Below are 26,045 nucleotides of genomic sequence, written 5' to 3'. Positions count from 1 at the left end.
GGTTTTCACACCGCTGTACAGTAGGTGGCGGTATGCACACTGGCGTTGGTTGAAAATTTTCCATGTAAAATTCATATTTATGTTATGTTTGTTGCTGCTGCTGCTTCATGTATGTTGTACACAAATCCATTTGAGCACGGGCACTTTGGTTAAGATGTGCTTCTCTATCAAAGCGGAAGCTGAATACGTTTTTTCCCATATAAGGTAACGTGTGTCTGTCTTGACCATCGACTCCCTCAGCCTGTTGGTCAAAGAAACTCCGTGTCTGTTTATCCAAACTCCATCTGATGTATCGCTTTAAAAAGGATTATTACACCGCGCTGCTGCAGGTTTTGTTCCTCTCTGGTAAGGTTTGATCTTGTTTTAAACTGAAAACTAACTTAGGGAGATACAAACCGGGACGTGTAGATTATCTGGGTGTCTTGTTTTCAGAATGTTTCAGTAGTCAGTGAATGCATCTTAAACTACTAACATAATTTTAGTAAATGTGTGTATTTCACAGTTTGTATGTCATCTATTTGTATTGAGATAACAGTAATAATTTCAAATTTTAATTTTAAACCCGGAGCAGACAGACAAATTGGTGCGGTGTCCAGGATCTGATGGTTTTCTCATTGATCTGTAGAGACCAGCCTGTCTGCGAAGTGCTTTTTGTGTTGTAGACGTCACTTTTCGGAATCCATTTTACTTGTCTGTCGATAAATGACAGCAGTATGAGTACAGATAAATGACTAGGTGCCCTGTGTGCTGCGTGCTTACACCGCGGTTCTAACAGACCTGGCCTTCCAATATGGCTGCCAGGTAAATGCTACGTAAATGCTAGCCATAGCGTTTAGCTGTTATTAGATACAGCTGTGACGTCACATGCGGCCCAGACAAACACACGGAAGGCCCTGTCTGACCCTGTAGTCAGTTCATTATAATGGGTAGCACATGGAGATGGTAAATAACGGGATGTTAAAATAACATCTGCCGTTTAACAGCATTTCTCAATCCTTTGTGTTGCTTTCTTTAGAGTCAGTCAGAGGAATAAGATCATTGAGGTTAAACTAGACTCAAGTAACAAAAGGTGATTTCAAAAACAGCTTTTTGTACTTTTGGTGAACTAATCTTACATATGACAATTTTGTTTAACAGTCAATGAAGCTTTGTGAAAGATGGCAAAAGAAGTTGAAACTGCATTTTTGTAAAAAAAAATGTAAACAGTATATAAATACTCAGTGTTTAGAAAAAAAACATTTTTGTCTGAGTTCATCTGAGTGTACACTTAAGGAGAATCGTTTCAGTGTTTCAATAGCTGGATGAACCGTTATAGGTCCCACATAACCCAGAAACTGTATTCAATAAATCGTTTTTTGTATATGGTTTTGTGTTGTTTTGTTGAGGCATTTATCCAATCATCTACTCTCATGCAACATCAGTCTCACACATAAGAATCTCATCAATGTGGTACAGTTTAACTATCAGTTATAATCAGATAGATTTTTCCAGCACCTTTTCTGAATATGTTCAGATATTTTTGTACCTGTTGTTTGACAAGTAGTTCCACAGAACTGCAGGTGAGTCCTTTAAGAAGACTATCTTCCCAAATACCATCAGAATGTGTCTCCGTAGCATTCTGCCTGGTGGAAAAAGCATCACAGAAATATGATCTGATTGGATGCACTTTAAGCCTCTTCATGTTACTGTACACCACATCCATTGTGTTACTAGCTCATGAAACTCTTGAATTTAATACAGTTTATTTATATAACGCCAAGTCACAACATGCCCCTCCTTGAACCCTGACCTTAATATGGCGGAGGGATTTGAGTGCCTGAATGATCCTAGAGGTTATGTTGTCTAGGGCTTTAATGCCCCTGGTAGGGTCTTCCATGGCAAACAGGCTCTGGGTGATGGGGCCAGACAAAGAGTGGATCAGACGCCTTCATGAGGACCACTAGAACAAGGCACGTGGCGTCGCCCGGTACGTAGGAGCCGGGGTCCCCCCTCGGGCCCAGGCCTGGGGTCGGGACTCATTGGCGAGCGCCTGGTGGCTCCGTTACTCCTCGCTCGACCCGGCCAGGCCGAACCCGAACAGGAGAAGCGAGGCCATCCCCCAATGGGCTCACCACCTGCTGGGGGAATCATGAGGAACCGGTTCAAATAGGATCGGGCAGCGGACAAAGGTGGACACCTGGACAACCTGATCTTTGATGCTTAAATAGGGACGTGGCCTGGACACCTTCTGCGGGAAGTGTTCCAGGCATGCCCCACTACGAGGAGGCCCAGGGTACGGCCCAGGAAACGCTGGAAGCACTGTGTTTCTCGGCTGGCCTGGGAATGCCTTGGGCTTCCCCCAGAGGAGGTGTCTGAGGAGAGACAAGTCTGGGCGTCTCTACTGAGTCTGCTGCCCCCGCGACCCGGTCCCGAAAGATGCGGAAGACCACGAGTACAATTTCAAACACCACTTCTCACAGCACTTTATAAAAAAAGCACTTGTAGCGACTGTTGGCAATCGCTTGCATTGACTTAGCAGCAATCCCTCATACTGAGCATGCATCAGTGGAAAGGAAAACCCCCCCTTTAACAGGAAGAAACCTCCAACAGAACCAGGCTCAGTGTGAGAGGTCATCTGCCTTGACCGGCTGGAGGTTTGACGAACATACACCCAAAAGACCATTGAAGCTCTGATCCAGTAGTACTTTCTATGTTAAGGAAAAAGTTTAATGTTAAAGGCATTAGTAACTCAGCAGCAGCTTAGCCGATGCCCCCCTCCTGGAAAGTGCCACAGCTAAACGCAGAGCCAGGCCAGGTGGAGCTTCTAGGAAGAGAAGAATAAAGTTAAAAGTTGAAGCAACAGCAAATAATGCAAAATTGGAGAGTGGTGTGAGAATGTAGCGAAGAGAGTGAAAGTGGTCATTATGTCTTCCAGCAGCCTAAGCCTATAGCAGCATAACTACAGAGATAGCTCAGGATAACCTAAGCCACTCTAACTATAAGCTTTATCATACAGGAAAGTTTTAAGCCTAGCCTTAAAAGTAGACACGGTGTCTCCCTCACGGACTAAAACTGGGAGCTGGTTCCACAGGAAAGGAGCCTGATAACTAAAGGATCTGCCTCCCATTCTTTTTCTAGAGACTCTAGGAACCACCAGTAAACCTGCAGTCTGAGAATTAAATGCTCTGTTAGGAACGTATGGAACATGGATCAGATCTCTGATATGTGATGGAGCTAGATCATTAAGCGCTCTGATTACATTATTACAAAATATTGTAAACTATTAAAATACAAATTGCCAGATTTTACTGTTATGTTTTTTTAAAATCTGCAATAAAAGCAACTGAAGATTTGTCATAATAGGCAGGACTTAAATGCAGTGGTCGGCTGTGGGTAGGATCATCATAGATTACTTGAACATGTTGAAATGCTAAGGAGCTAACAATCCAGTGTATTAAAGGTGAAGAGAGACCACAGGGGGAACAGAAATATGCTCTGCAACTATTCAGTATTATTTTTCCTGTCTAATATTTAAGCAGTGATCAGTGGATACTTGTGTCTCTGTAGTGTCACAGGTTTATTGCTGTCTTCCTTAGAAGTGGGCTGTTCTTGGCCTTGCATCGTACCCTTGGGCAAGGTAGCATCTCGGTCTACCCCATTGCACTGTCTGCAGCTATTCTAGGTAGAGTAATGTATTAGGTTTTAAGTGTTACAATTTTTACTTTATATACGAGAATGTTTACTGTAATACTTGTATATGACAGTCTATCATGAAGATATAAAAAAAAATCAGATAGTTTTCCTAATGTACAGTACAGACCAAAAGTTTGGACACACCTTCTCATTCAAAGAGTTGTCTTTATTTTCATGACTATGAATATTGTAGCTTCACGCTGAAGGCATCAAAACAATGAATTAACACATGTGGAATTATATACTGAACAAAAAAGTGTGAAACAACTGAAAATATGTCATATTCTAGGTTCTTCAAAGTAGCCACCTTTTGATTTGATTACTGCTCTGCACACTCTTGGCATTCTGTTGATGAGCTTCAAGAGGTAGTCACCTGAAATGGTTTTCACTTCACAGGTGTGCCCTGTCAGGTTTAATAGGCGGGATTTCAAGCCTTATAAATGGGGTTGGGACCATCAGTTGTGTTGTGCAGGAGGTGGATACAGTACATAGCTGATAGTTCTACTGAATAAACTGTTAGAATTTGTTTTATGGCAAGAAAAAAGCAGCTAAGTAAAGAAAAACGAGTGGCCATCATTACTTTAAGAAATGAATTGAATAATTGAAAGTGTCCCCGAGTGCAGTTGCAAAAACCATCAAGCGCTACAAAGAAACTGGCTCACATGAGGACCGCCCCAGGAAAGAAAGACCAAGAGTCACCTCTGCTGTGGACGATATGTTCATCCGAGTCACCAGCCTTAGAAATCGCAGGTTAACAGCAGCTCAGATTAGAGAACAGGTCAATGCCACACAGAGTTCTAGCAGCAGACACATCTCTAGAACAACTGTTAAGAGGAGACTGTGTGAATCAGGGCTTCATGGTAAAATAGCTGCTAGGAAACCACTGCTGAGGACAGGCAACAAGCAGAAGAGACTTGTTTGGGCTAAAGAACACAAGGAATGGACATTAGACCAGTGGAAGTCTGTGCTTTGGTCTGATGAGTCCAAGTTTGAGATCTTTGGTTCCAACCAGCGTGTCTTTGTGCGGCGCAGAAGAGGTGAACAGATGGACTCTACATGCCTGGTTCCCACCATTAAGCATGGAGGAGGAGGTGTGATGGTGTGGGGGTGCTTTGCTGGTGACACTGTTAGGAATTTATTCAAAATTGAAGGCATACTGAACCAGCATGGCTACCACAGCATCTTGCAGTGGCATGCTATTCCATCCGGTTTGCGTTTAGTTGGACCATCATTTATTTTTCAACAGGACAATGACCCCAAACACACCTCCAGGCTGTGTAAGGGCTAATTAACCAAGAAGGAGAGTGATGGGGTGCTGCGCCAGATGACCTGGCCTCCAAAGTCACCGGACCTGAACCCAGTCGAGATGGTTTGGGGTGAGCTGGACCGCAGAGTGAAGGCAAAAGGGCCAACAAAAGGTGGCTACTTTGAAGAACCTAGAATATAAGATATATTTTCAGTTGTTTCACACTTTTTTGTTCAGTATATAATTCCACGTGTTTATTCATAGTTTTGATGCCTTCAATGTGAAGCTACAATATTCATAGTCATGAAAATAAAGAAAACTCTTTGAATGAGAAGGTGTATCCAAACCTTTGGTCTGTACTGTATGCCTTTTATCAATGGGCGCTGAATGGTGCACAGAATCAGGAGTAGAGCTAGAGAAGTGAGAATGCTAAACAGTTCTAATAAAATGGAAATCAGTGAAATTATTTCATATTTAATTTGTAGCTGGGCTTCCTTCCACATTTAACATAGAATTTATTTTAATGGTCAAAAAACATCTGAATATGTACATTTTCCACTCTACCAAACATTAGTCTGGCCACAATCTGAAGTGTCTTTTTGCCTGGCAGAGGTCAGCAGATGCAGCATCAGCGGTAAATGATACTTTAACAGCAAACTAAGGAGATGAAGAGAATACTTTAACTTGAAGGAACCAGTTATTAAACTAAGTTCAGCACCACAGAAGCAGCTTGGTTCTACAAAAGAGTCCTTACTCTTGCTCTATCAACATTTTGTGCTTTTTTTGTTCTCAGTTTTTTCACCATATGTACAAACATTGTATGGAATGTTTATATTTCAGATTGTTACTCATTATAAATCTGCTATTAGCAAAAAGAAAGATTTGATCAAAAAGAAAATGAGAAAATTTGTGCACATTGACAGAAAATGACTGAATTTAGATATGACTACAAAAACAATGTTTATTCAGGAACATCTGATTTCTTAATTAAAGTCTTCCCTGGTGACAAAAATGAACATCTATGGTTCGCATAGATACAGTTATTCAGGTGGAACATGTTTGTACATTTCCTACTTTATGCCCCCCATGGAGTTAACAGCAAAATATACAGTAAGGAAATAAAAGCAGAAACCATAACCTAGGTCAAGGATGTGGAAAGGTGCTTTGTAACAACAAGTCAATTAACCCACTAATAGTAGATTTAATGAGTTTTTCAGTGATTGTGTATCACACTATGTGAACACACTTTGTTTTAAAAAATCAGTTTCTTCACAGTTGAATTAAAAGTTTAGGACCTTTTTTACTGGCATGTGTTTTGTAAAAAAAAGAAAGTAGGCATGGGAGGAAAACCTAATTAGGATTAATAAAAGAATAAATATTTGGATATCCATAAGTATTACAGTGCCATGGGGCTTTAGCAAGGGCATCACTGTGTTCTGAAACAGGTTAATGGGTATGTAAATGAAATATCATGTTCTTCTAAAGTAAAATGTAAGATCCATAACAGAATGGATTTTTATATAAACATCAGAATCAGCTTTATTTGCCAGGTTTGTGCAGGCAAGGAATCTGAATTCAATTCCACTTTGCTCTTAATTAAGACATTTTAAATATAAATATATAATGGAAATAAAAATAAAAGTTTAATTAGTTAACAAGTTAATATGTTTATATGCAGTGTTTTTACAAAAGATAAAGACATGGTTGAATTGTGTAAGTATGCATGGTATCGATCTGGTAACTGGCTGTCAAGTGTTCATCAGAGAAACAGCCTGGGGAGAGAAACTGCCTCAGTGGCGGCTGGTTTTTAAGGTCGTACCCCTGCTATGTAGCGCTGACCTAAAGCTAAAAGTCTTAACAGTTTGTGTCCAGGGTGTGTGGGGGTCTGCAGAGATGTTAGCAGCCCTTTTCCTGATCCTAGATCTGTACAAGACCTGGATGGAGGGAAGGTTAGCCCTGATGATTCCTGTCCTTTTTCATGGATGAGCCAAACCACACTGAGATGGATGAAGACAGGACAGACTGAATTATGGCAGTGTAGAAGATGACCAGCAGCTCCAGTTGGAAGGTTGTACCTCTTCAGTTGCTACAGGAAGTACAGTCTCTGTTGGGCCTTCTTCTGAACATTGTCTATGTGTGTGGACCACCTCAGGTCCCAAGAAAGAGTAGTTCCTTGGAAGTGGTCCACAGTCGACAGTGTTGTTGGGGATGGTAAAAGGAGGCAGGGCGGATGGTTTTCTGCAGAAGTCCACCATCATCTCCACAGTCTTGAGTGGGTTAACTTCCCGGTGGTTCTAACCACAGCAGTGTACCAGCTATCCACCTCCTTGTCTGTATGCAGACTCATCACTGTCCTGGATCAGACCGATGATAGTGGTGTCTTCTGCAAACTGCAGGAGTTTCACAAATGGGTCAGCTGAGGTGCAGTTATGTGTGTACAGAGAGAAGAGGAGTGCGGTGAAGAACACACCCCTGGGGTACCGGTGCTGATGGCTCTAGAGTGAGAGAAGATGCTTCCCAGCCTCACCTGCTGCTGGTCAGTCAGGTAGCTTCTGATCCACTGACAGGTGGAGGCTGTCTGGGTTGATGGTGTTGAAGGCCGAGCTGAAGTCCACATACAGGATCCTGGCGTACATCCCTGGGTGGTCATGGTGTTGCAGGATGAAGTGTATTCCCAAGTTGACCGCATCATTTGCAGACCTGTTTGCCCAGTAAGCAAACTGCAGAGGGTCCAGTAGGGACCACCTGTGATGACCTTCCAATCCTTCAACATCAGTCGCTCAAAGGATTACATGACCACAGACGTAAAGGCGACAGGCCTGTATTCATTTAATCCTGTGATGGTAGGTTTCTTGGGCACCGGGATGATGGTGGATGGTTGGAGGCATATACAACATGCTTTCTTTCTGCAAATCGCATTAATAAAATTGAAGTCTAAAACCAAACTCAAACTCTGACCGAGCTTCTCAATGAAACACATGGTCACAAAACGTTTGCTGATCGATGGCTATGTTTAAATCAGACATTTGTTTAATATGTTTTATTAGGTGATACATTAGACTCCATATAAATTCTTCTTTCTGCAGGTTCTTTTCAGTTTTTCCAAGAGTGTATCTTCTGTCTTCAACCTCCTAAATAATTTAGCTTTAATCTTATAATAGCTGCATTGGATCTGTGATGGCTATGTGTGATCCTTTATTTCTGTACAAGTCAGTAGGTCACATATTGTTGTTCTAGCTCTATGGTTCCACTCATGATTCATGGTACTGTTGACTCTTCCTCCTCCTCGAGGCAAATGATTTTCCGGATCCTCCAGAGAATATCAAGGCTATCTTCACATTTACAGAGATAACCTTACATCAGTCTTCTTCTGTCCTGGTGCTATCTGCAAATTTTAAACTCTTCTTGATCATTGTTTTGTTGTATAAACCTTTTCACCTAATGGCATGCAGACCCACCCCCCTGCTGCCCAAGCAAGCTCTGCACTGGTCCCAACACAATGCTAAGATTGTCCTGGTTCTTGCTGGGCACTCTTGGAAATCCTGAAACCTTCATTGCTACTGAACTTCTCATCCTAAAAGTTTGGATGATCTGGAAAACAATTGTTTTAGGTGCAGTACTTTTAGCAGCACTTGTCTTTGGGGGTATCCAGTGCTACCACAAGAATACAATGTTGTCATGCCCCTCTTTTAAAGCGATTAAAGTGCTAATTAAATGTCTACGCTAACATATAGCTAGCTTTTGTGCCAGGACAGTTTAACTAAAAAATGCTATTTGCAATATAGTAGATTGCCACATCACTCTGCACAATAATCTGCAAGCAATAGTAGCACATAAACTGGAGCTGGATAAGATCAGTCTTATCCATGACTGTAACGAATGATGACAAAACTGTAGCTGGAAGTGAAAAGGTAAGATCACAAAAGACTGGAAATAGAATTGATCTTAGTCGTGGTAAACGGTGAGAAATCTAATCACAGCAAAACAAAAAAGTGAATAACTGTTTGCTTATCATATGTCTGTTTTTATTTCTTCCTTTTAACCAATGTCCATCAGAATCTGCATAAACACTGGGGATTCCAATAATCCAGCACCCTGTGCTGTACAGCAACATTTGGTTTCTAATACTGTTCATTATCCTGACCCTTTGCTGTTTTCCCCTTGTCATTCTATCCCTCATCCAGTCCAGTCCTTGGTTGTGGCCCTGCTGAGGGGGTGTTTGATTCTAGTGGTTTGTGGAGTGCCTTTCTACAGCAGCCATGTCGGGCTTCAATCTGCTTCATCTAATAACCAAGAGTCAGCCTGTATCTCTGAGGTCCTGCAGTCTTCCCTCAGGTCCACTGACTGCGTGCTGTGTGCCTGTTTCGCTAAGCCTTGCATTAACACATTAACGCATTGCTGGAGTGGTGTGCTGTGTTTTTGTTTTCTAACCAGACTGGTCCGGACTAAACTTTTTATTGGCTGTTTCAGAGAACATAGATCCTGTCTGTTTGTTGACCAAACCAAGTCTAAAAGAAATGAAAAGGTTTATTGTTAGATTTGGGTTTTTTTGTCCTGCATCCTTAAACATAAAGTGAACCTAATTAAACCAATAAACAAATGGAAATAGTTTAAAAAGATGAAAACAAACTTCAGGTTCCACAGGCCACCAACTTCACTAAGCATTATTTGACTAGATTTAGATAGAAACTGTTAATTAAATATATTGTTTGGACAATGTGTAGTTTCAGCTTTCATTTATTCAACAATTTGTAACAAAAGCCTTGTGGCCTCCTGACATAGAATTTTTACATGTATAGATACATGTAAAAATTAGAATATAATGAAAAACTTCTTATGTTTTTGTTACTCATTTCAGAAAGTCAAATGAGTAACATTTCTTAAACTTATATATCACACATAGAGTGAAATATTTGCAGATAATGAAATCCCATATCAAAAAATCATATTTAACAGAAATGTCTGGCTTCTGAATGTTGATTTCTATGCACTCATTTGCTGGCCAATCAAGAACAGAAACATGATGGTCACTGTACCATGTTTTGGTACTCGTGGAACAGTACCAAGTCCTGCTGGAAAATGAAAACGGCACCTCCATGAAACTTGTCAGCAGAAGCAAGCATGAAGTTCTCTAACATTTCCGGGTAGGTGGCTACGTTGACTGTGGACTTCAGAAAATACAGTGGATCAGAACCAGCAGATGACATGGTCAAATTGTCACTGACTGACTGACTGAAACTTCACACTGGACTTCTGACAGCATGGATTCTGTGCTTCTCCCCTCTTCCTTCAGACTCTGGGACCTTGACCTCCAGATAAAATACAAACTTTACTTTCATTCAAAATGCAGACTCTGGGCCACTGAGCAACAGTCCTGTTCTTTTTCTTCTTAGCCCAGGAAAGATTCTTCTGATGTCTCTAGTTAAGGAGTGGCTTGACACGAAGATTGCGACATTTGCTGCTCATGTTTAGGATTCTTCTTGCGTAGTGGCTCTTGATGCACTGACTCCAGCCTCAGTCCACTCCTTTTTTTTAACCACAACTTTTCCTTCCATTCTGTTTTCTATGAATGTGCTTGGATACAGCACACTGCTGACAACCAGCTTCTTTAGCAATGACCTTTTGTGGCTTTCTCTCCTTGTGAAGGGTGTCAATTATTGTCTTGTGGACATCGGTCAACATACGACCAGTATGATATAGTCACTTTTGGATCCAAGGATTCTTTGAAATAGAAGACTTACTCGCCCATGAGTTTTAAGGCTTCCAGTTGACGCATGCTCTGGTCCCTCCATGAATGGGGATGAGCAAAGGGTGAGAGGTGTCTTTTGGTCTGAGATTCCAGCTGTGACTCCTCTTCCTGGGCTGTATTAGGAATAGGTTAGTGTGATTTTGAAAGGGATTCATACAGGCCTTCGACGTGTATTTCAGAGTCCGGGATGAGGACTGGAAACACCAACTGTACGGGAAGGAAGAAGAATGGGCTGGTGAACAAACGAATTATATGAAGTAACTGATTACTTAGATCTGAGAAATGGCTTACTAAATTATTGTAGCTTGAACCACCAAGGGTAGAGAGATTCTGAGTCTTAACTTGGAAGGAAGATCGTTCAGTTGTCTTCTTTGTTGTGATCTTGGTGCCAGCCAAATGGAGTTCAGGTGCCGATGTTTAAGATGGAGGGAGGGACAGGGTATGCTGATACTTGGGTCCTGGAGTTGGAGGAAAAGGGAAGCCGCCAGCTTTGTCCGTGTCCGAAAGGTACAGACGGTAGAGAGAGATATCGACAGGAAGATGGATCCTTAACTCAGTAGTTGATAATCCAGATCCTCAGAGAAACTCTGGAACGAAGTTGGAACTCAGCAAGGTAAACAAAGCCTCAGGTAAAACCTGCGTGGGAACAAAATACAAAGTTACTTTAAGTTAAAAAACAACACAAAGATCAGTAGAGGCTGAGCTTGTTACCACTAAGGCAAACACTCCGGCATCGAAGTGCTGGCAGCCTCCCGCTTAAGTACTCCTCCAAGCAATCAGCAGATGGGAGACACCTGTCATCCAGCGCACCTGAGAACTCCAGCACCAACTGTGAAACACTGAATGATTATGAAGACAAGTACACCAAACACACACGCACATACACCAACACACACACTCAGACTCTGACACAAATATGGGAACAAGGAATATAAAATAAAAAAATTCAAAATATCGAATGAATCTGAACATGGAATCTTAGACGTTGTATTCATACCCTTATCTGTCCAATTGCTACCCAGTCTGAATCCACTGCAGTGAATGGGGTATGCCATGATGCAAGGAGGGTATGTAGAGAGGGCCTCAAAAGCAGTACATCAGTAAGTGTAGAAAATGATCAACTAATATTATTTAGGTATCATAAATCATACCACTCTTATCGAATAAAGTATATTATTTTCCAAGCTCACAAACTGTAATTTGTTTTAAAATAAACACAAAATATGAAATCAAACTACTTAAAGGAGAATTCTGAGGGGAACAGAGAATCAATGTCTGTCTGAAAGGTATCCTCAAGTTTTTCACACTTTGTTTTCTAAATGCATGTCTTAGTTTGGAAAAGAAAAACAGGGGAGGTAAGCCACCTCTTCCCCACCAGCTTTGACGACCATGAACTGCTGCTAAGAAGGGCCTTACCTTTGTCTCAGATATCAGACTGTGGTGTCACCTTTGTTTGGTAATGGAGTGTGCACCTCAACAGGTGCAGTTCCCACACTGCCAAGAATGATCTTAACACAGCTCTTTGGTTGGTAAGGTTACCCTGAGCCTGGGTGATGGTCTCTCTCCTGGCTCTGCTTTGAAATGTGTTGGTGGTCTCTTCATTTAGACTTCTGAACTTTGTTGGAGGATAAGGTAATTATAATGAATAAAACCGATGCAATTGAATTTTTAAACAGAATTTTTAAACTGAGTTGTGTTGGCGCAGGTTCTCTGACAGTTCTATCCTGATCTAATATCCTAAATGAGCGCTAAATTGCGCATGTTAAAAGAAAATTGCATATGCTATTGATGAAAGAGCAAGGGTGTCCGCACAAAATTGGTCACCTGTTTAAATAAGGACTTTGTGTGTGCTACTGGCTGTCACCATGGAGAGTTTGGAAACATTCAGGTAGACTGCTAGTGGTGCTAAAGCATCTGCCCTTTAGCCCTGGATAGAAAAGGGCCCTCTCTGCTGAAACCCACTTTCTTCATCATCTTTTAAAGATTACCCTCTCTGCCATCAATTCCCCCAAAAAATGTTTAGATATTTGACAGGCATTTATTTGAGTGTACTGGCCCTGCACTGGCCCCCGCCTTGCCCCTCCCTCCTCTTACTTCAGTTGGCGTCATGCGGTGTAGAGCGCAGGGCCAAACAGCTGCAGCCACCACACTCTTCCTCTGACCCGCATGAGACAAACAGGCACACAGGTCGGTCTTTCTGGAATCCCAGAAGGGACATTGAAGAAAATAAAAATAAAAAAGACTTTCGGGAGTGCTCCTTCATTGTCCCTTTACAGGCTTCGTAATGGTTTCATGTTCTGTGGTGGCTGTTAATGTTCAGTTTTGTTGGTTTCAAAACATGCCACAATATTCAGTTCATTTGTGGTGTTTTTCATTTGGGTTTAATTGCAGAAAGAATTTCAATAAAATATATACCTCAAATAAATCATGAGAAAAAGCTTTGAATCAGATTGGCTCACGTCTGCAGTCCCGCTGCATTAATCTGTCCCACCCAGACGTCTTTTTTCCCCCCACATTAATGGCAATATTATATTGTGGGACATGCAGCAGACATAATCTGTGCAACCTTCTGGTTGCCTTCTAGTGGTCTTCCTCTAGTGCGATCCACACAATGATGTTGTGCCATACAGTGATGGTGGACTACAATTATACAGACGCAGCGTAAAAAGGATTTTTTTACATAGGGGATATGGCATGACTTCTATTTGTGACTAACTCCAAATCAGCCCATTATAATGGCATTGCTGGATAGGCGATATGTCTCTGTTTTCTTCTGACAGTCCAAATATGTTGACACACACGCAGAAGGTTCATAATGCTGTGCCAATTTGCACCTGGCTTTCAAACGTGCTGAAAATACACAAATAATAAACAGCAACTTCAATCCATTTCATATTTGATAAATTGCGGGTACTAAATGATGATATTTGCATTGCCTTCTCCAAGTATTTTGCAGACAAACACGCTAAATAATTTACGCCTGTTGCCACAGGGGATTGTACTCTCACCATTCCTCTTCACTATGTACACCTCAGACTTTGAGTACAAGACAGACTCCTGTCATCTGAAGAACTTACAATAATCTGGAGAACTTAAAATAATGATTCTGCAGTCGTTGGGTGGATCAGAGATGGATGTTGGGATTATTCCTATGAATATATTATTTGCTATTTAATATTTTATTAAATTATAATTTGGTCTGTTAAGTGTTGTTCTGTGAATACCAGCCCAGTAAGGCTTCAATCAACAAACTCTTTACTATCCTAGAACAATCCAACTAAAACTACCAAGCAAAATGTAAGAATAAGACCAACTGAATACAATATGAAAAAGGGAATCGAAGATGGTTAAAAACCATGGCCAATAAAGTGATGCAACATTACCATTCAATGTTACTGATGTTAGAGAACCAAGAATTATCTTGAGGAATCTTGAAATGAAGTTAAAGTTAGTCTTGGAACTAAGTTAGACACAATCCTCAGTGTACCTGGTTAGCAGATCAACTTTGGACATGTTTTTATACACGCAGACCATTTGTTGGTCAGGCCTGTAGTCGGTCCGTCATTGTCATCCGTTTGCCTTTTCTACTCCTCGCTTCACACCGACTCACCATCACACAGAAGTCACATCTAATTAGGCAGATTCTATTACTTTTTCTATTCTATTATTCTATTTTTTGCCTTTGTCATAGGATTCCATATCCTACACTCTAACAGTAGTACATCACATCCATCCTAAACTTCTTTAGTTACTTATCCTGTGCTCTTCTTAACTGTTTCCTCTCTATTTTAATTTGTTCTTTCTGTTAGTTCTCTGTCAGACACTTCTCTGGGTTTCTTTATGTTTCTGCTCAGCTCTATTATTGTTACTTAGTCTTTTGCAAGAATACCAGAAGGCATAGGAATTCCCTGCAGTTTCTGCCTCCTTATTCTCTGGCCTGTACCTTCTCTCCTTCTGTGTTTTCTCTTCCGAGTGATCCTGAATGAGTCTGGATTTACATGAGAATTCCTTAGGATTGCTGGTGGATTTGCAGTTGCAGAATCTAAGGCTGTTTTTACACTGGAGAATTGCAGAAGAAAGTTCCTGTTTTACTTAAGTCTGTGGAACTGATAATTTTTGTTTGAGGAAAATGCCCCCACAAAAAGTGTCGAAAACACTAGGAAACGGTATGCCATCTTCATAGTTATCAATAGGGGGAATGGTGACCTAGTGGTTAGAGAGCAGGGCATTTGCAGCATGGAGAGGCCACAAGTACCATTATTTGAATCCCACAGCATGCTACTCGGGGTCCCTGAGCAGGACCCTTAGACCCTTGAATGCTCATCGGGTGCCGCACAATGGCAGCCCACTACTCCCTAAGGGATGGGTTAAATATAGAGGACAATTTCTTCATTGTGAGATCAATAAAGACTAAATTATTATTATTATTATTATCATCAAACAACAAGGTCAACAGGTACCAATCGTTTGACAAATTCAGGAACATTAAGTGACAAACAGCCAAACAAACACTGATCCAACTGCTGCTGTGTCCTTCACATGGCAGCACAGGGCAAACAACCATTCACTTACACACTCACTCCTAAGGCCAAGTAAGAAAGAACCATTTTCAAACCTGGTCCTTGAGGCACAATGTCCTACATGTTTTAGATGTCTCCCTGCTTCAGCACACCTGATTTAAATTAATGGCTGTTTACAAGCTTTTACAGTAACCAAAGCAGTGAGCCTTGAGGACCAGGGTTGAAAAACACTGAATTAACCTACCCTGCATATTATCAGACTGTGGGAGGAAGCCACCAGAGTACCAGGAGAGAACCCAAGAATGCCCAGGGAGAATGTGGAAACTCTGTGCAGAAAGACCCCAGGGTGGGATTCGAACTAAAGCAGGACTTCTTGCTGCACGGCAACTGTGCAAACAACTGCTCCACTGAAGCCCATCATTCAATCTACAGGAAAAACAACCACATATAATGCAAATATAGCTAAAAAATAATATGAACTAGTGTATTTCTCTGTGTTTGTTTGGACACAGAGAGATACAGGGGTTGGACAATGAAACTGAAACACCTGTCATTTTAGTGTGGGAGGTTTCATGGCTAAATTGGACCAGCCTGGTAGCCAGTCTTCATTGATTGCACATTGCACCAGTAAGAGCAGAGTGTGAAGGTTCAATTAGCAGGGTAACAGGACAGTTTTGCTCAAAATATTGAAATGCACACAACATTATGGGTGACATACCAGAGTTCAAAAGAGGACAAATTGTTGGTGCACGTCTTGCTGGTGCATCTGTGACCAAGACAGCAAGTCTTTGTGATGTATCAAGAGCCACGGTATCCAGGGTATTGTCAGCTTACCACCAAGAAGGACGAACCACATCCAACAGGATTAACTGTGGACGCAAGAGGAAGCTGTCTGAAAGAGATGTTTGGGTGCTAACCCGGATTTTATCTAAAAAACATAAAACCACGGCTGCCCAAATCACGGCAGAATTAAATGTGCTCCTCAACTCTCCTGTTTCCACCAGAACTGTCCGTCGGGAGCTCCACAGGGTCAATATACACGGACAGGCTGCTATAGCCAAACCTTTGGTCACTTATGCCAATGCCAAACGTAGGTTTCAATGGTGCAAGGAGCGCAAATCTTGGGCTGTGGACAATGTGCAACATGTATTGTTCTCTGATGAGTCCACCTTTACTGTTTTCCCCACATCCGGGAGAGTTACTGTGTGGAGAAGCCCCAAAGAAGCGTACCACCCAGACTGTTGCATGCCCAGAGTGAAGCATGGGGGTGGATCAGTGATGGTTTGGGCTGCCATATCGTGGCATTCCCTTGGCCCAATACTTTTGCTAGATGGGCGCATCACTGCCAAGGACTACCAAACCATTCTTGAGGACCATGTGCATCCAATGGTTCAAACATTGTATCCTGAAGGCGGTGCCGTGTAGCAGGATGACAATGCACCAATACACACAGCAAGACAGGTGAAAGATTGGTTTGATGAACATGAAAGTGAAGTTGAACATCTCCCATGGCCTGCACAGTCACCAGATCTAAATATTATTGAGCCACTTTGGGGTGTTTTGGAGGAGCGAGTCAGGAAACGTTTTCCTCCACCAGTATCACGTAGTGACCTGGCCACTATCCTGCAATAAGAATGGCTTAAAATCCCTCTGACCACTGTGCAGGACTTGTATATGTCATTCCCAAGACGAATTGATGCTGTATTGGCCGCAAAAGGAGGCCCTACACCATACCAATAAATTATTGTGGTCTAAAACCAGGTGTTTCAGTTTCATTGTCCATCCCCTGTACATTTCAGGGAAGTTCAAAGTTAGAGGAAAACATTTCAGCATTAGTAGATTGGAGGTTTTAGGTGGTCCACATTGTGCTTCCATTTGAGCCTAGCATGAAACTGTAAACTGTCAACAGGCATTACTCTTTATCAGGGAATTGTTTATAATTGTTTTATGATTTAAAGATTTTGTAAGTACAATATTATTACGTGTTCTGAAGTGTAGACCTTTGAGAAGTGACAGAGGAGGTTCTTTTTTTACAAGCGGATTAAAATATGACTTATTATGGTAAACGCAACCAAGAACATTACCATTTTTGTTTTTAGAATTTTTTTGAAACTGCTTCTTTTAATATCACTTCACCACTAGTGGTTATGACCTGAGCTGCAGGTGTATGTATCATGAAGCAAATACTGCTTTAAGGATGTTCTCCACCTAGCTGACACACCTATTGAAGAATCAGGGGGGGGTGGATGTTGGGGTGGAGAGGGATATGCCCATCACTGTAGTTAGATCTCCGAGATAGTTCAACAGCTTGGTGGTGGGGCCCTGAGGGCAGGTGAGATTTGATTGGTTCTGGATGCTTCAACTACAGGGAATAACAGCTTTCATTATCTCTTTGGAAATTTATTTCTGATAGTTGGAGAGAAAACGTTCTCAAATTCAAGAGGACCAAGGTAATTATGAACCTTCTGTCAAAATAGGACCAGTCCTTTACGTTTACTAAGATATTTGAGGGTGATTTGAAGCTTGCCTAACTTGGACTTAAAGAAGACTTACCTTGGAAGTCCCTTCTGACATCCTGTGTGGGTATTTCAGAAGTATAGGTTATAAAGTTCCTCACCATGAGTCCATGTTTAGCCGGGGTAAGTGCTTGATGTACGTTATCTGTAGTTAGTCCAAATCATTTCCAGTGAGAGTGTCACCAAGGCTGCCTTTTGTTATATATTCTGGAAGTTCTAGGTCAGGTTTTAGGAGGAATTCCATGTTTGCAGGTGATCTGCTCATCATGGCATCTTTGAGAGAGTGACCACCAGCAGGGGCTAATTTATTTAGCTGATTGTGAAGCAGCAGAGAAAAAAATCAGCATATTCAGATGTGTTCTGCTATATTCCTTAGCTAGGAAGGTTTTTTTTTCTCAGCTTGAGTGGTGTTTCTCTGTGGGTATAGAATGAAGCAATACATTCACCCATGGGTTAAAAATACTGTGGGTCCAAAGGAGCCATATGATATGGCTTTAGTACCTAATAATGATGGCTTCCTGAGATCTTTCGGAGAAAAGGTTCTCAACATGTAAAAGGCTTTGGAGTAGATCAAGGACTTGCTGGAGAGATTATATCTTGGCTCTAGCTTGGACATCGTTTAGGGAACTGGAAGAGGTAGTCAGGGAGAGGGAGGTCTGGAGGTCTTAATTCAAACTACATCCCCATTGACACAATCATTGCTATACAACATAACCCACATTTTGAGTACATAGTTTGAAAACAGATCAAAAGGTAGTATTGTTGTCATTGTAGATATTTCTGCCTACATATGCAAACTAATTTAATGTTCTGGATGTTGTCTCACATGATATAAAACTGAAGGATGTAATGTAGTTTGCATTGCTTATATTGCCATGTGGTCCTCCTTAACCATGCTTGTGTAATGTTGCTTTTGACTTGGCTGGTTTGGGATCCAAATATTACATTTCACTTGTGGAGTAGGTGGTCTTTATTTACTTTTGAATTCAGTTTCTGCTGTTAGGGACTGCCTTTAACTGGACCAAAATTTCAGCGACTAGCGATGAACTGCCTGGCTTTGCTACAACTTGCATGCTCTAGGTGACTTTCTCAAATAATTGTCTAGTTGTTTTTTTAATAGGGCATGTACAACACTGCACCTAAAAGGGAGGACCTTATTTACTGATCAGCTAAAGATGAAAACCAGTGAACAAGAAAGTTTAATCACAATGCAACATTGTGTTAAAAATGACAACGAATAACTGACGACAGAAAAGCTGCATGTATGCTGAGAAGAAATTACACATAGTGGGCTCTGGATATTAATTAGCTGCATTCTGAAGGCAATTGGTTGCACCAGATTTTATTCTGGGAAATTAGCATAAAGGGGGCTGAAAACACCACACATTTTAGATTTTTAATTATAAAAAAGACCTTTGAGAACCATGTATCATTTTAGCTCCAGCCCACATTTATATACTACCTTGTGTTTAGGTTAACACCTAAAACCCTAATAAAATACAGTGGAGATGTTACAAAGTGACAAATGTGGAAAGAGTTGAGCATGTTAACATGGGCAAACTTAAGATGTAAAACCATTGGACATAAAACAAAAGATGCTACCACACCACAACTCAAAAGATCTGCTGCCAGCATCCCAAGAAATATTCTCTAGACCAAACTGGGCCAATGGTTTTCAATTTGTAGCTGATCAGTGGACTGTGTAATGTTCTATACATAGTTAAACAATCTTATTGATTCTCCTTCTATGCCATGAGAAGAAATACAAAGTAAACTTTTTTGCTGTCTTCATTTGTAGGAGCGTGTAGGACTAAGAAGACATGGCCAGTGAGTTACTCTCAGGAGGAACTGAGGAAACGCCTCACCCCAAAGCAGTACCACGTAACTCAGGAGAGGGGAACTGAGAGGTTGGGAAAAAAGTAGAACTTCTCTGTCATGTTTATTATCTGCATCTCATATTACAAATCTGTCTTTGGTCATTTTAAGTTGTGTTTCTAACCTGATGTTGTGGGATAAATCTCAGGTTTCACTGCATTATTTGAATTTGTTGTATTTTATCCCAAAAGATATTTTGCCATTGGCTGAAGCCCTGGTAAAAGTAAAATCCAATGACTTGCTAATCTCTTCAAACCTTATATTTATCTGATAATATAATACTACAATGCATGGTACCGTGTTGTTGTTGGATTATTATGTTTTAGTTATGTTTCTATTCCCACAGCGCCTTCACTGGGGAATTCACGTACCATAAGGATGAGGGAACCTATCATTGTGTTGTTTGTGGGGCCCCTCTCTTCAAGTAAGAAGCTTTGTGTGAGCTTGTATAGAATATGTTGGGTGCATTTGTGCTTGCCTAACACAAGTACAAATGGAGATGCTACCAGTAACATATTGAAAGTCACTGTACAATTATGAGTTTAAATAAAAATAAGTAAAATGTAGAAGATTTTTTTATTTAAAGAAATAACATTTCTGTGGTTAAACAAAAAAGGAGATTCTAGGATCTTAAAATGTATCTCTCTAAACTATTTTTGTTTCCTTTTACAGCTCACATTCTAAATTTGACTCAGGGTCAGGTGAGTAGAACTTCTGTCGTGTACTCATCTGTTACCTTTTTATCTGCACTCATTTTTAGTTTAATCTGGGTTTTGTTGCTGCAGGTGACTTTTCAGAATTAATAAGGTTTTTTGGCTATGGAAACATAAGTATCTTGAAGTAATTTAACTCGAGGTTTAGACTGTACTATATGTTTTTGATATTGGTAACTGTTTTTGTATTATCAAAACCAATCAAGAACAGCACAGGGATATCAGTGAGGTTTGAGGATTCTTTATTCCTGAACCATTATTAATGAACATCTATGTCCTCGTGTGGAAAGAACTCACCCATTTACAGCTATTTACAGGTACTTAGGGTTAAACCTCCAGTCAAATTGTTTTACTGCTTTATAACTGCAAATGATCAATATAAAACCAGGTGTACAGTGCCTTGCGAAAGTATTCAGCCCCCTTGAACTGGTCAACCTCTTGCCACATTTCAGGCTTCAGAAATAAAGATATAAAATTCGAATTTTTTGTGAAGAATAAACAAGTGAGACACAATCGAGAAGTGTAATGAAATTAATTGGATGTGTCAAACCTTTTTAACAAATAAAAAACTGAAAAGTGGGTCGTGCCATATTATTCGGCCCCTTTACTTTCAGTGCAGCAAACTCACTCCAGAAGTTCAGTGAGGATCTCTGAATGATCCAATGTTGCCCCAAATGACTGATGATGATAAATAGAATCCACCTGTGTGTAATCAAGTCTCCGTATAAATGCACCTGCTCTGTGACAGTCTCAGGGTTCTGTTCAAAGCGCAGAGAGCATCATGAAGACCACGGAACACACCAGGCAGGTCCGAGATACTGTTGTGGAGAAGTTTAAAGCCGGATTTGGATACAAAAAGATTTCCCAAGCTTTAAACATCCCAAGGATCACTGTGCAAGCAATCATATTGAAATGGAAGGAGTATCAGACCACTGCAAATCTACCAAGACCCGGCCGTCCCTCTAAACGTTCATCTCGAACAAGGAGAAGACTGATCAGAGATGCAGCCAAGAGGCCCATGATCACTCTGGATGAACTGCAGAGATCTACAGCTGAGGTGGGAGAGTCTGTCCATAGGACAACAATCAGTCGTACACTGCACAAATCTGGCCTTTATGGAAGAGTGTCAAGAAGAAAGACATTTCTCAAAGATATCCATAAAAAGTCTTGTTTAAAGTTTGCCACAAGCCACCTGGGAGACACATTAAACATGTGGAAGAAGGTGCTCTGGTCAGATATAACCAAAATCCAACTGTTTAGCCACAATGCAAAACGATATGTTTGGCGTAAAAGCAACACAGCTCATCACCCTGAACACACCATCCCCACTGTCAAACATGGTGGTGGCAGCATCATGGTTTGGGCCTGCTTTTTGTCAGCAGGGACAGGGAAGATGGTCAAAATGGATGGGAAGATGGATGGGGCCAAATACAGAACCATTCTGGAAGAAAACCTGTTGGAGTCTGCAAGAGACCTGAGACTGGGACGGAGATTTATCTTCCAACAAGACAATGATCCAAAACATAAAGCCTAATCTACAATGGAATGGTTCACAAATAAACGTATCCAGGTGTTGGAATGGCCAAGTCAAAGTCCAGACCTGAATCCAATCGAGAATCTGTGGAAAGAGCTGGACTGCTGTTCACGAACGCTCTCCATCCAACCTCACTGAGCTTGAGCTGTTTTGCAAGGAAGAATGGGCAAGAATTTCAGTCTTTCGATATGCAAAACTGATAGAGACAAACCCCAAGCGACTTGCAGCTGTAATCGCAGCAAAAGGTGGCGCTACAAAGTATTAACGCAAGGGGGCCAAATAATATTGCACGCCCCACTTTTCAGTTTTTTATTTGTTAAAAACGTTTGACACATCCAGTAAATTTCATTCCGCTTCACGATTGTGTCCCACGTGTTGTTGATTCTTCACAAAAAATTTGAATTTTATATCTTTATGTTTGAAGCCTGAAATGTGGCAAGAGGTCGAAAAGTTCAAGGGGGACGAGTACTTTCGAAAGGCACTGCACATCTATTCAAGTGGAGCCAAGTATTGAAACCTTAGGCATCATGTACTAACTTCAGTGATCTTGATGGACAAAGGGCCAGATATTTTCTCAATTTACAGTTTTAAAATGACAAAAGGGTGTCCTATTTGTTAGTGTAGTGACCTCAGTGTTGTGTCTAGCCTCATGTTGATGAAAATAACAAAGTGTAAAAATGCAATATTAAAATAAGGAGCTGGTTTAAAAAAAACTACTTTGTTACCTTGGTACTCAAGTCCCAACATGCATTTTCTATTATGTTCTTAAATGATACTGTTAATGTTTAGGTTGGCCATCCTTCTTTGACCTCCTGAAAGAGGAGTCCATCACCCTGTCTGATGATTTCTCCTATGGCTTGCACAGGGTGGAGACCACTTGCAGTCGGGTAAGCTACAAACACAGTATTGTATTATTAAGTTGTCTTAAAGGTCTTTCAGATGAAAGTAAAGTAGTTCACAATCATTTCTATGCTAAATCTAATTTCATTCCTTACTGTTCCTCGTTGCTCAACGCCAGTGAATAATTCTGTGTTTCAGTGTGGGGCACATCTTGGACACCTCTTTGATGATGGTCCAAAACCTACAGGAAAACGTTACTGCATGAACTCTTCTTCATTGGCTTTTCATCCCAAAGACTCATCTGATGATGGAGCATCCGGCAGCACCGACACTGATGGGAAGGCTGAACTTTAAAAGATGAATGCAAGAAGCATGGCAATCAGGCAGATGCTTAGGAAAAGTTATACAGTTCACAAAAAATGCTTCTTTGAGTTTGATGTGCAGAATGACCGTACAAAGTACCAGTAAAGTTCATAAACGTAGCTAAAGTGAGACATTTATATGTTCTTTGAAACTGTAAATGCAGATAATGGTGGAATACCAGAGCAATCCAGGTAGACAACTCAGCTGATGAGTTCTACAAGTATCAGTGGGCTAGGCTGTGGTTCAAGTCAATACATCATGGATTTGAGAGGCAAGTATTTAATGAAGGGGTTCTGGGTTATTTTGTTGACCACGAGTCACTGTCATCATATTTGCCATTGTTCTTCTTTCACCAGAAAGTTGCATTTTTTGCATCCCCTGAATTACATTATCTGCAACATTTAAAGGGATTTCATTCAGGAAATGTAGGAGTTTGTGTTTAAACCCTAAGTCAAACACTTTTGTTCTGTCCCTCTATCTAGGCTGTCCTAGCAATGTCCCAGTTGTCTCTTTTTCATAAATATATCTATATCTAAAACGAGGAATGTTTTCCAGACAGACTCAACGCTTTGCCTAGCTTTGTTCCAGTGTTAAAGAGACTTTTTCTCTGCTCTGCCTGATGTGCTGTGTTGCTAATACAGTCATGGTAAAAAGTAAAGCTCCTTTTTAAAAGGAATTGTACTTCACCTACAGATACATTTTTCTTCATCGATATATAAATAAATAATTACATGATGGTGAGTACAGTGGAGACAAGTTTTAAAATGAATTCAGAAGCTCCTCACAGCCAGATCATACATTACATAATCTAAAGTCCATGCTTAATTTTTACCATGACTGCCCTTTATGGATCTATTGGTTTTACACTACACTTGTCAGATTTGTATTAGATTCAATCTGAATGATGTTCCACACTGAGCAGTAATGAACTATTTATGCGAGTGTTGATTTATTTGTTTGTTTTTGTGATTGCAGTGTTGGAGCATACTGTAATACTAAATGTATTTTGATCCATCTTTGGGGTCAAAAATATTTTGTGTTTTGGATTTTATCTATATCCACTTTATCTTTGCAGCTTGAACTGAACACCTGATTAAGTGAATAAAGTAAAAGGCTCATGCTCTTTTTGTCAATTGAAACTAGGGTGACCAGATGTCCCGATTTGTGCGGGACTTTGCCACATTTTTGACTCCTGTCCTGGTGACTCTCAAACCGAAACATTGTCCCGCATTTGACTGGGTCAGGTTCTGATAAGTCAAAAAACTATTCGACTGGAGCTTTTCTAACATGTAAGGAAAGCAGAGCTGCAGTCATCATCACAGAGGCGCATCAGCATCCCACACTGAAAAAAACACCTATGATCTATGGAATAATTCTTACTCAAACCCAGAGAGGACTGCCAGACAGACAAGGTAACAGCAGCCGAGATTAAGATAGATTTGATTGATTTCACAATGGAGAAATTAACTTGTTACAGCAGCTCTTAGTAACACACAAGTATGGTGAATATTATGAAAAAATGTGCAATCAAAGAAGAAGGTAGATGTGCAAAAACAAGTAGTAACAATAGAATAAAATAAAATACCTTATGTACAAAACACTGCAAAAATGCCAGTGTTAATTTTTAATTCAATTCAAAAATACTTTATTAATCCCAAAGGGAAATTAAATGTTGTTGCAGCTCATTATGAAGGTTTCTTCAAAGAGCCGTTGTAGATGCTGATGGCTGTGGGCAGGAAGGATCTCCTGTAGCTTCTGTCTTACAGTATATCTGAAGAAGCCTCTGACTGAAGACACTGTTGTTGTAGGACAGTCTCATGAAGAGGATGTTCAGAGTTCTTCATAATGTTCATTTTATGTAGAATCTTTCTTTGCACAATGATCTCCAGAGGTTCCAGAGCAGTCCCCAGAACAGAGCCAGCCTTCTTTATTAGCTTGTTGAGCTTTTTCAAGTCTCTGGTTCTGATGCTGCTACCCCAGCAGATGATGGCAGAAGAGATCACACTCTCCACAACAGACTTATAGAAATATGCAGCATCTTGCTGCAAACACTGAATGACCTAAGCTTCCTCAGGAAGTATAGTCTGCTCTGTCCCTTCTTGTAGACGGCTTTAGAGCTGCATCTCCACTCTAGTCTGTTGTCCAGGTGAGCACTGAGGTATTTATTCTCCTCCACCACCTCCACCTCTTCTCCCCTGATGGAAATGGTGTTTGACCTATTCCTTTTTCTCTTAAAATCTACAGTCATCTCCTTTGTTTTATTCACGTTCAAGATGAGATGATTGTTTCCACACCATGCCACAAAGCGGTCCACCTGCTCCCTGTACTCAGCTTCTGTCTTCTCTGATCCACCCCACAACTGCAGAATCATCTGAGTATTTCTGCAGGTGACAGGAGTCTGCCTTGTACTGGAAGTCTGAGGTGTACAGAGTGAATAGGAATGGTGAGAGTACAGTTCCCTGTAGTCCTCCTGTGCTGCTGACTACCTGGTTAGACTCACAACCCTTCAGTCTCACAAACTGTGGTCTGTTTGTCAGGTAGTCTTTGATCCAGGAGGCTGTTGCGACCTCCATTTGAGTCACCTGTAATTTCTGACAAAGCAAATCCAGTCGAATTGTGTTAAATGGACTGGTGAAATCAAAGAACATGATCCTCAAGTTGCCACCTGCTTTGTCCAGATGACAGTGGGTTTGTTAAAGCAGGTGTATGATGGCATCTTCAGCTGCAACTCTGCAGCGATAAGCAAACTGAAGAGGGTCTTGATGGTTCATTGTTTGCTTAGTCAGGCGGGGAAAACGGGAGTCTCGCTATGACCTTCATGATGTGGGATGTCAGGGCAACAGGTCTATAGTCGTTGAGGACTGAGGGGTGAGTTTTCTTTGGTACCAGAACAAGACATGAGGTCTTCCACAGCACTGGAACCTTCTTCTGGGTCAGGCTAAGGTTGAAGAGGTGCTGCAGAATCCCACAGAGCAGCTTTGCAGAGGCCTTTAGGACCCTTGGGCTAGAGTCCTGAA

General features: G+C 41.0%; 1 protein-coding gene and 1 long non-coding RNA gene across 3 annotated transcripts; one reads left to right on the top strand and one right to left on the bottom strand.

Annotated features, from left to right (window-relative positions):
* Positions 1-68: 68 nt before the first annotated feature.
* msrb3 (methionine sulfoxide reductase B3) lies at positions 69-24,148 on the top strand. 2 transcript variants are annotated; one of them, XM_047390481.1, is made up of 7 exons: positions 69-345; positions 9,103-9,253; positions 19,502-19,610; positions 19,925-20,002; positions 20,251-20,279; positions 22,615-22,712; positions 22,864-24,148. In XM_047390481.1, the coding sequence occupies exons 2-7, from the start codon at positions 9,178-9,180 to the stop codon at positions 23,017-23,019; spliced, it is 546 nt and encodes a 181-aa protein (XP_047246437.1). In that variant the 5' UTR covers positions 69-345; positions 9,103-9,177; the 3' UTR covers positions 23,020-24,148. The 2 variants fall into 2 exon arrangements, with proteins under 2 accessions (XP_047246437.1, XP_047246439.1); XM_047390483.1 differs by lacking the exon at positions 9,103-9,253 and having other exon boundaries at positions 75-345.
* On the bottom strand, positions 9,638-11,998 carry LOC124883372. Its single transcript, XR_007042181.1, has 3 exons — positions 11,379-11,998; positions 10,959-11,303; positions 9,638-10,874 (listed from the first exon to the last, which is right to left on the bottom strand). It is a non-coding gene; the product is annotated as an uncharacterized LOC124883372 (long non-coding RNA).
* Positions 24,149-26,045: the final 1,897 nt, after the last annotated feature.

Source organism: Girardinichthys multiradiatus, chromosome 17 (genome assembly GCF_021462225.1).
Source record: "Girardinichthys multiradiatus isolate DD_20200921_A chromosome 17, DD_fGirMul_XY1, whole genome shotgun sequence".
NCBI lineage: Eukaryota > Metazoa > Chordata > Actinopteri > Cyprinodontiformes > Goodeidae > Girardinichthys > Girardinichthys multiradiatus.
Note: the sequence above shows the minus strand (reverse complement) of the source record. Positions and strands in the feature narration are given on the sequence as shown.

What these genes read in the sequence shown, in the direction of transcription:
- msrb3 (XM_047390481.1), top strand. Translation starts at nt 9,178, where the DNA reads ATGTCGGGCTTCAATCTGCTTCATCTAATAACCAAGAGTCAGCCTGTA. An exon ending in CAGGAGAGGGGAACTGAGAG is followed by an intron (nt 19,611 to 19,924) that starts GTTGGGAAAAAA and finishes CTATTCCCACAG; the next exon opens with CGCCTTCACTGGGGAATTCA. An exon ending in TGTGGGGCCCCTCTCTTCAA is followed by an intron (nt 20,003 to 20,250) that starts GTAAGAAGCTTT and finishes TTCCTTTTACAG; the next exon opens with CTCACATTCTAAATTTGACT.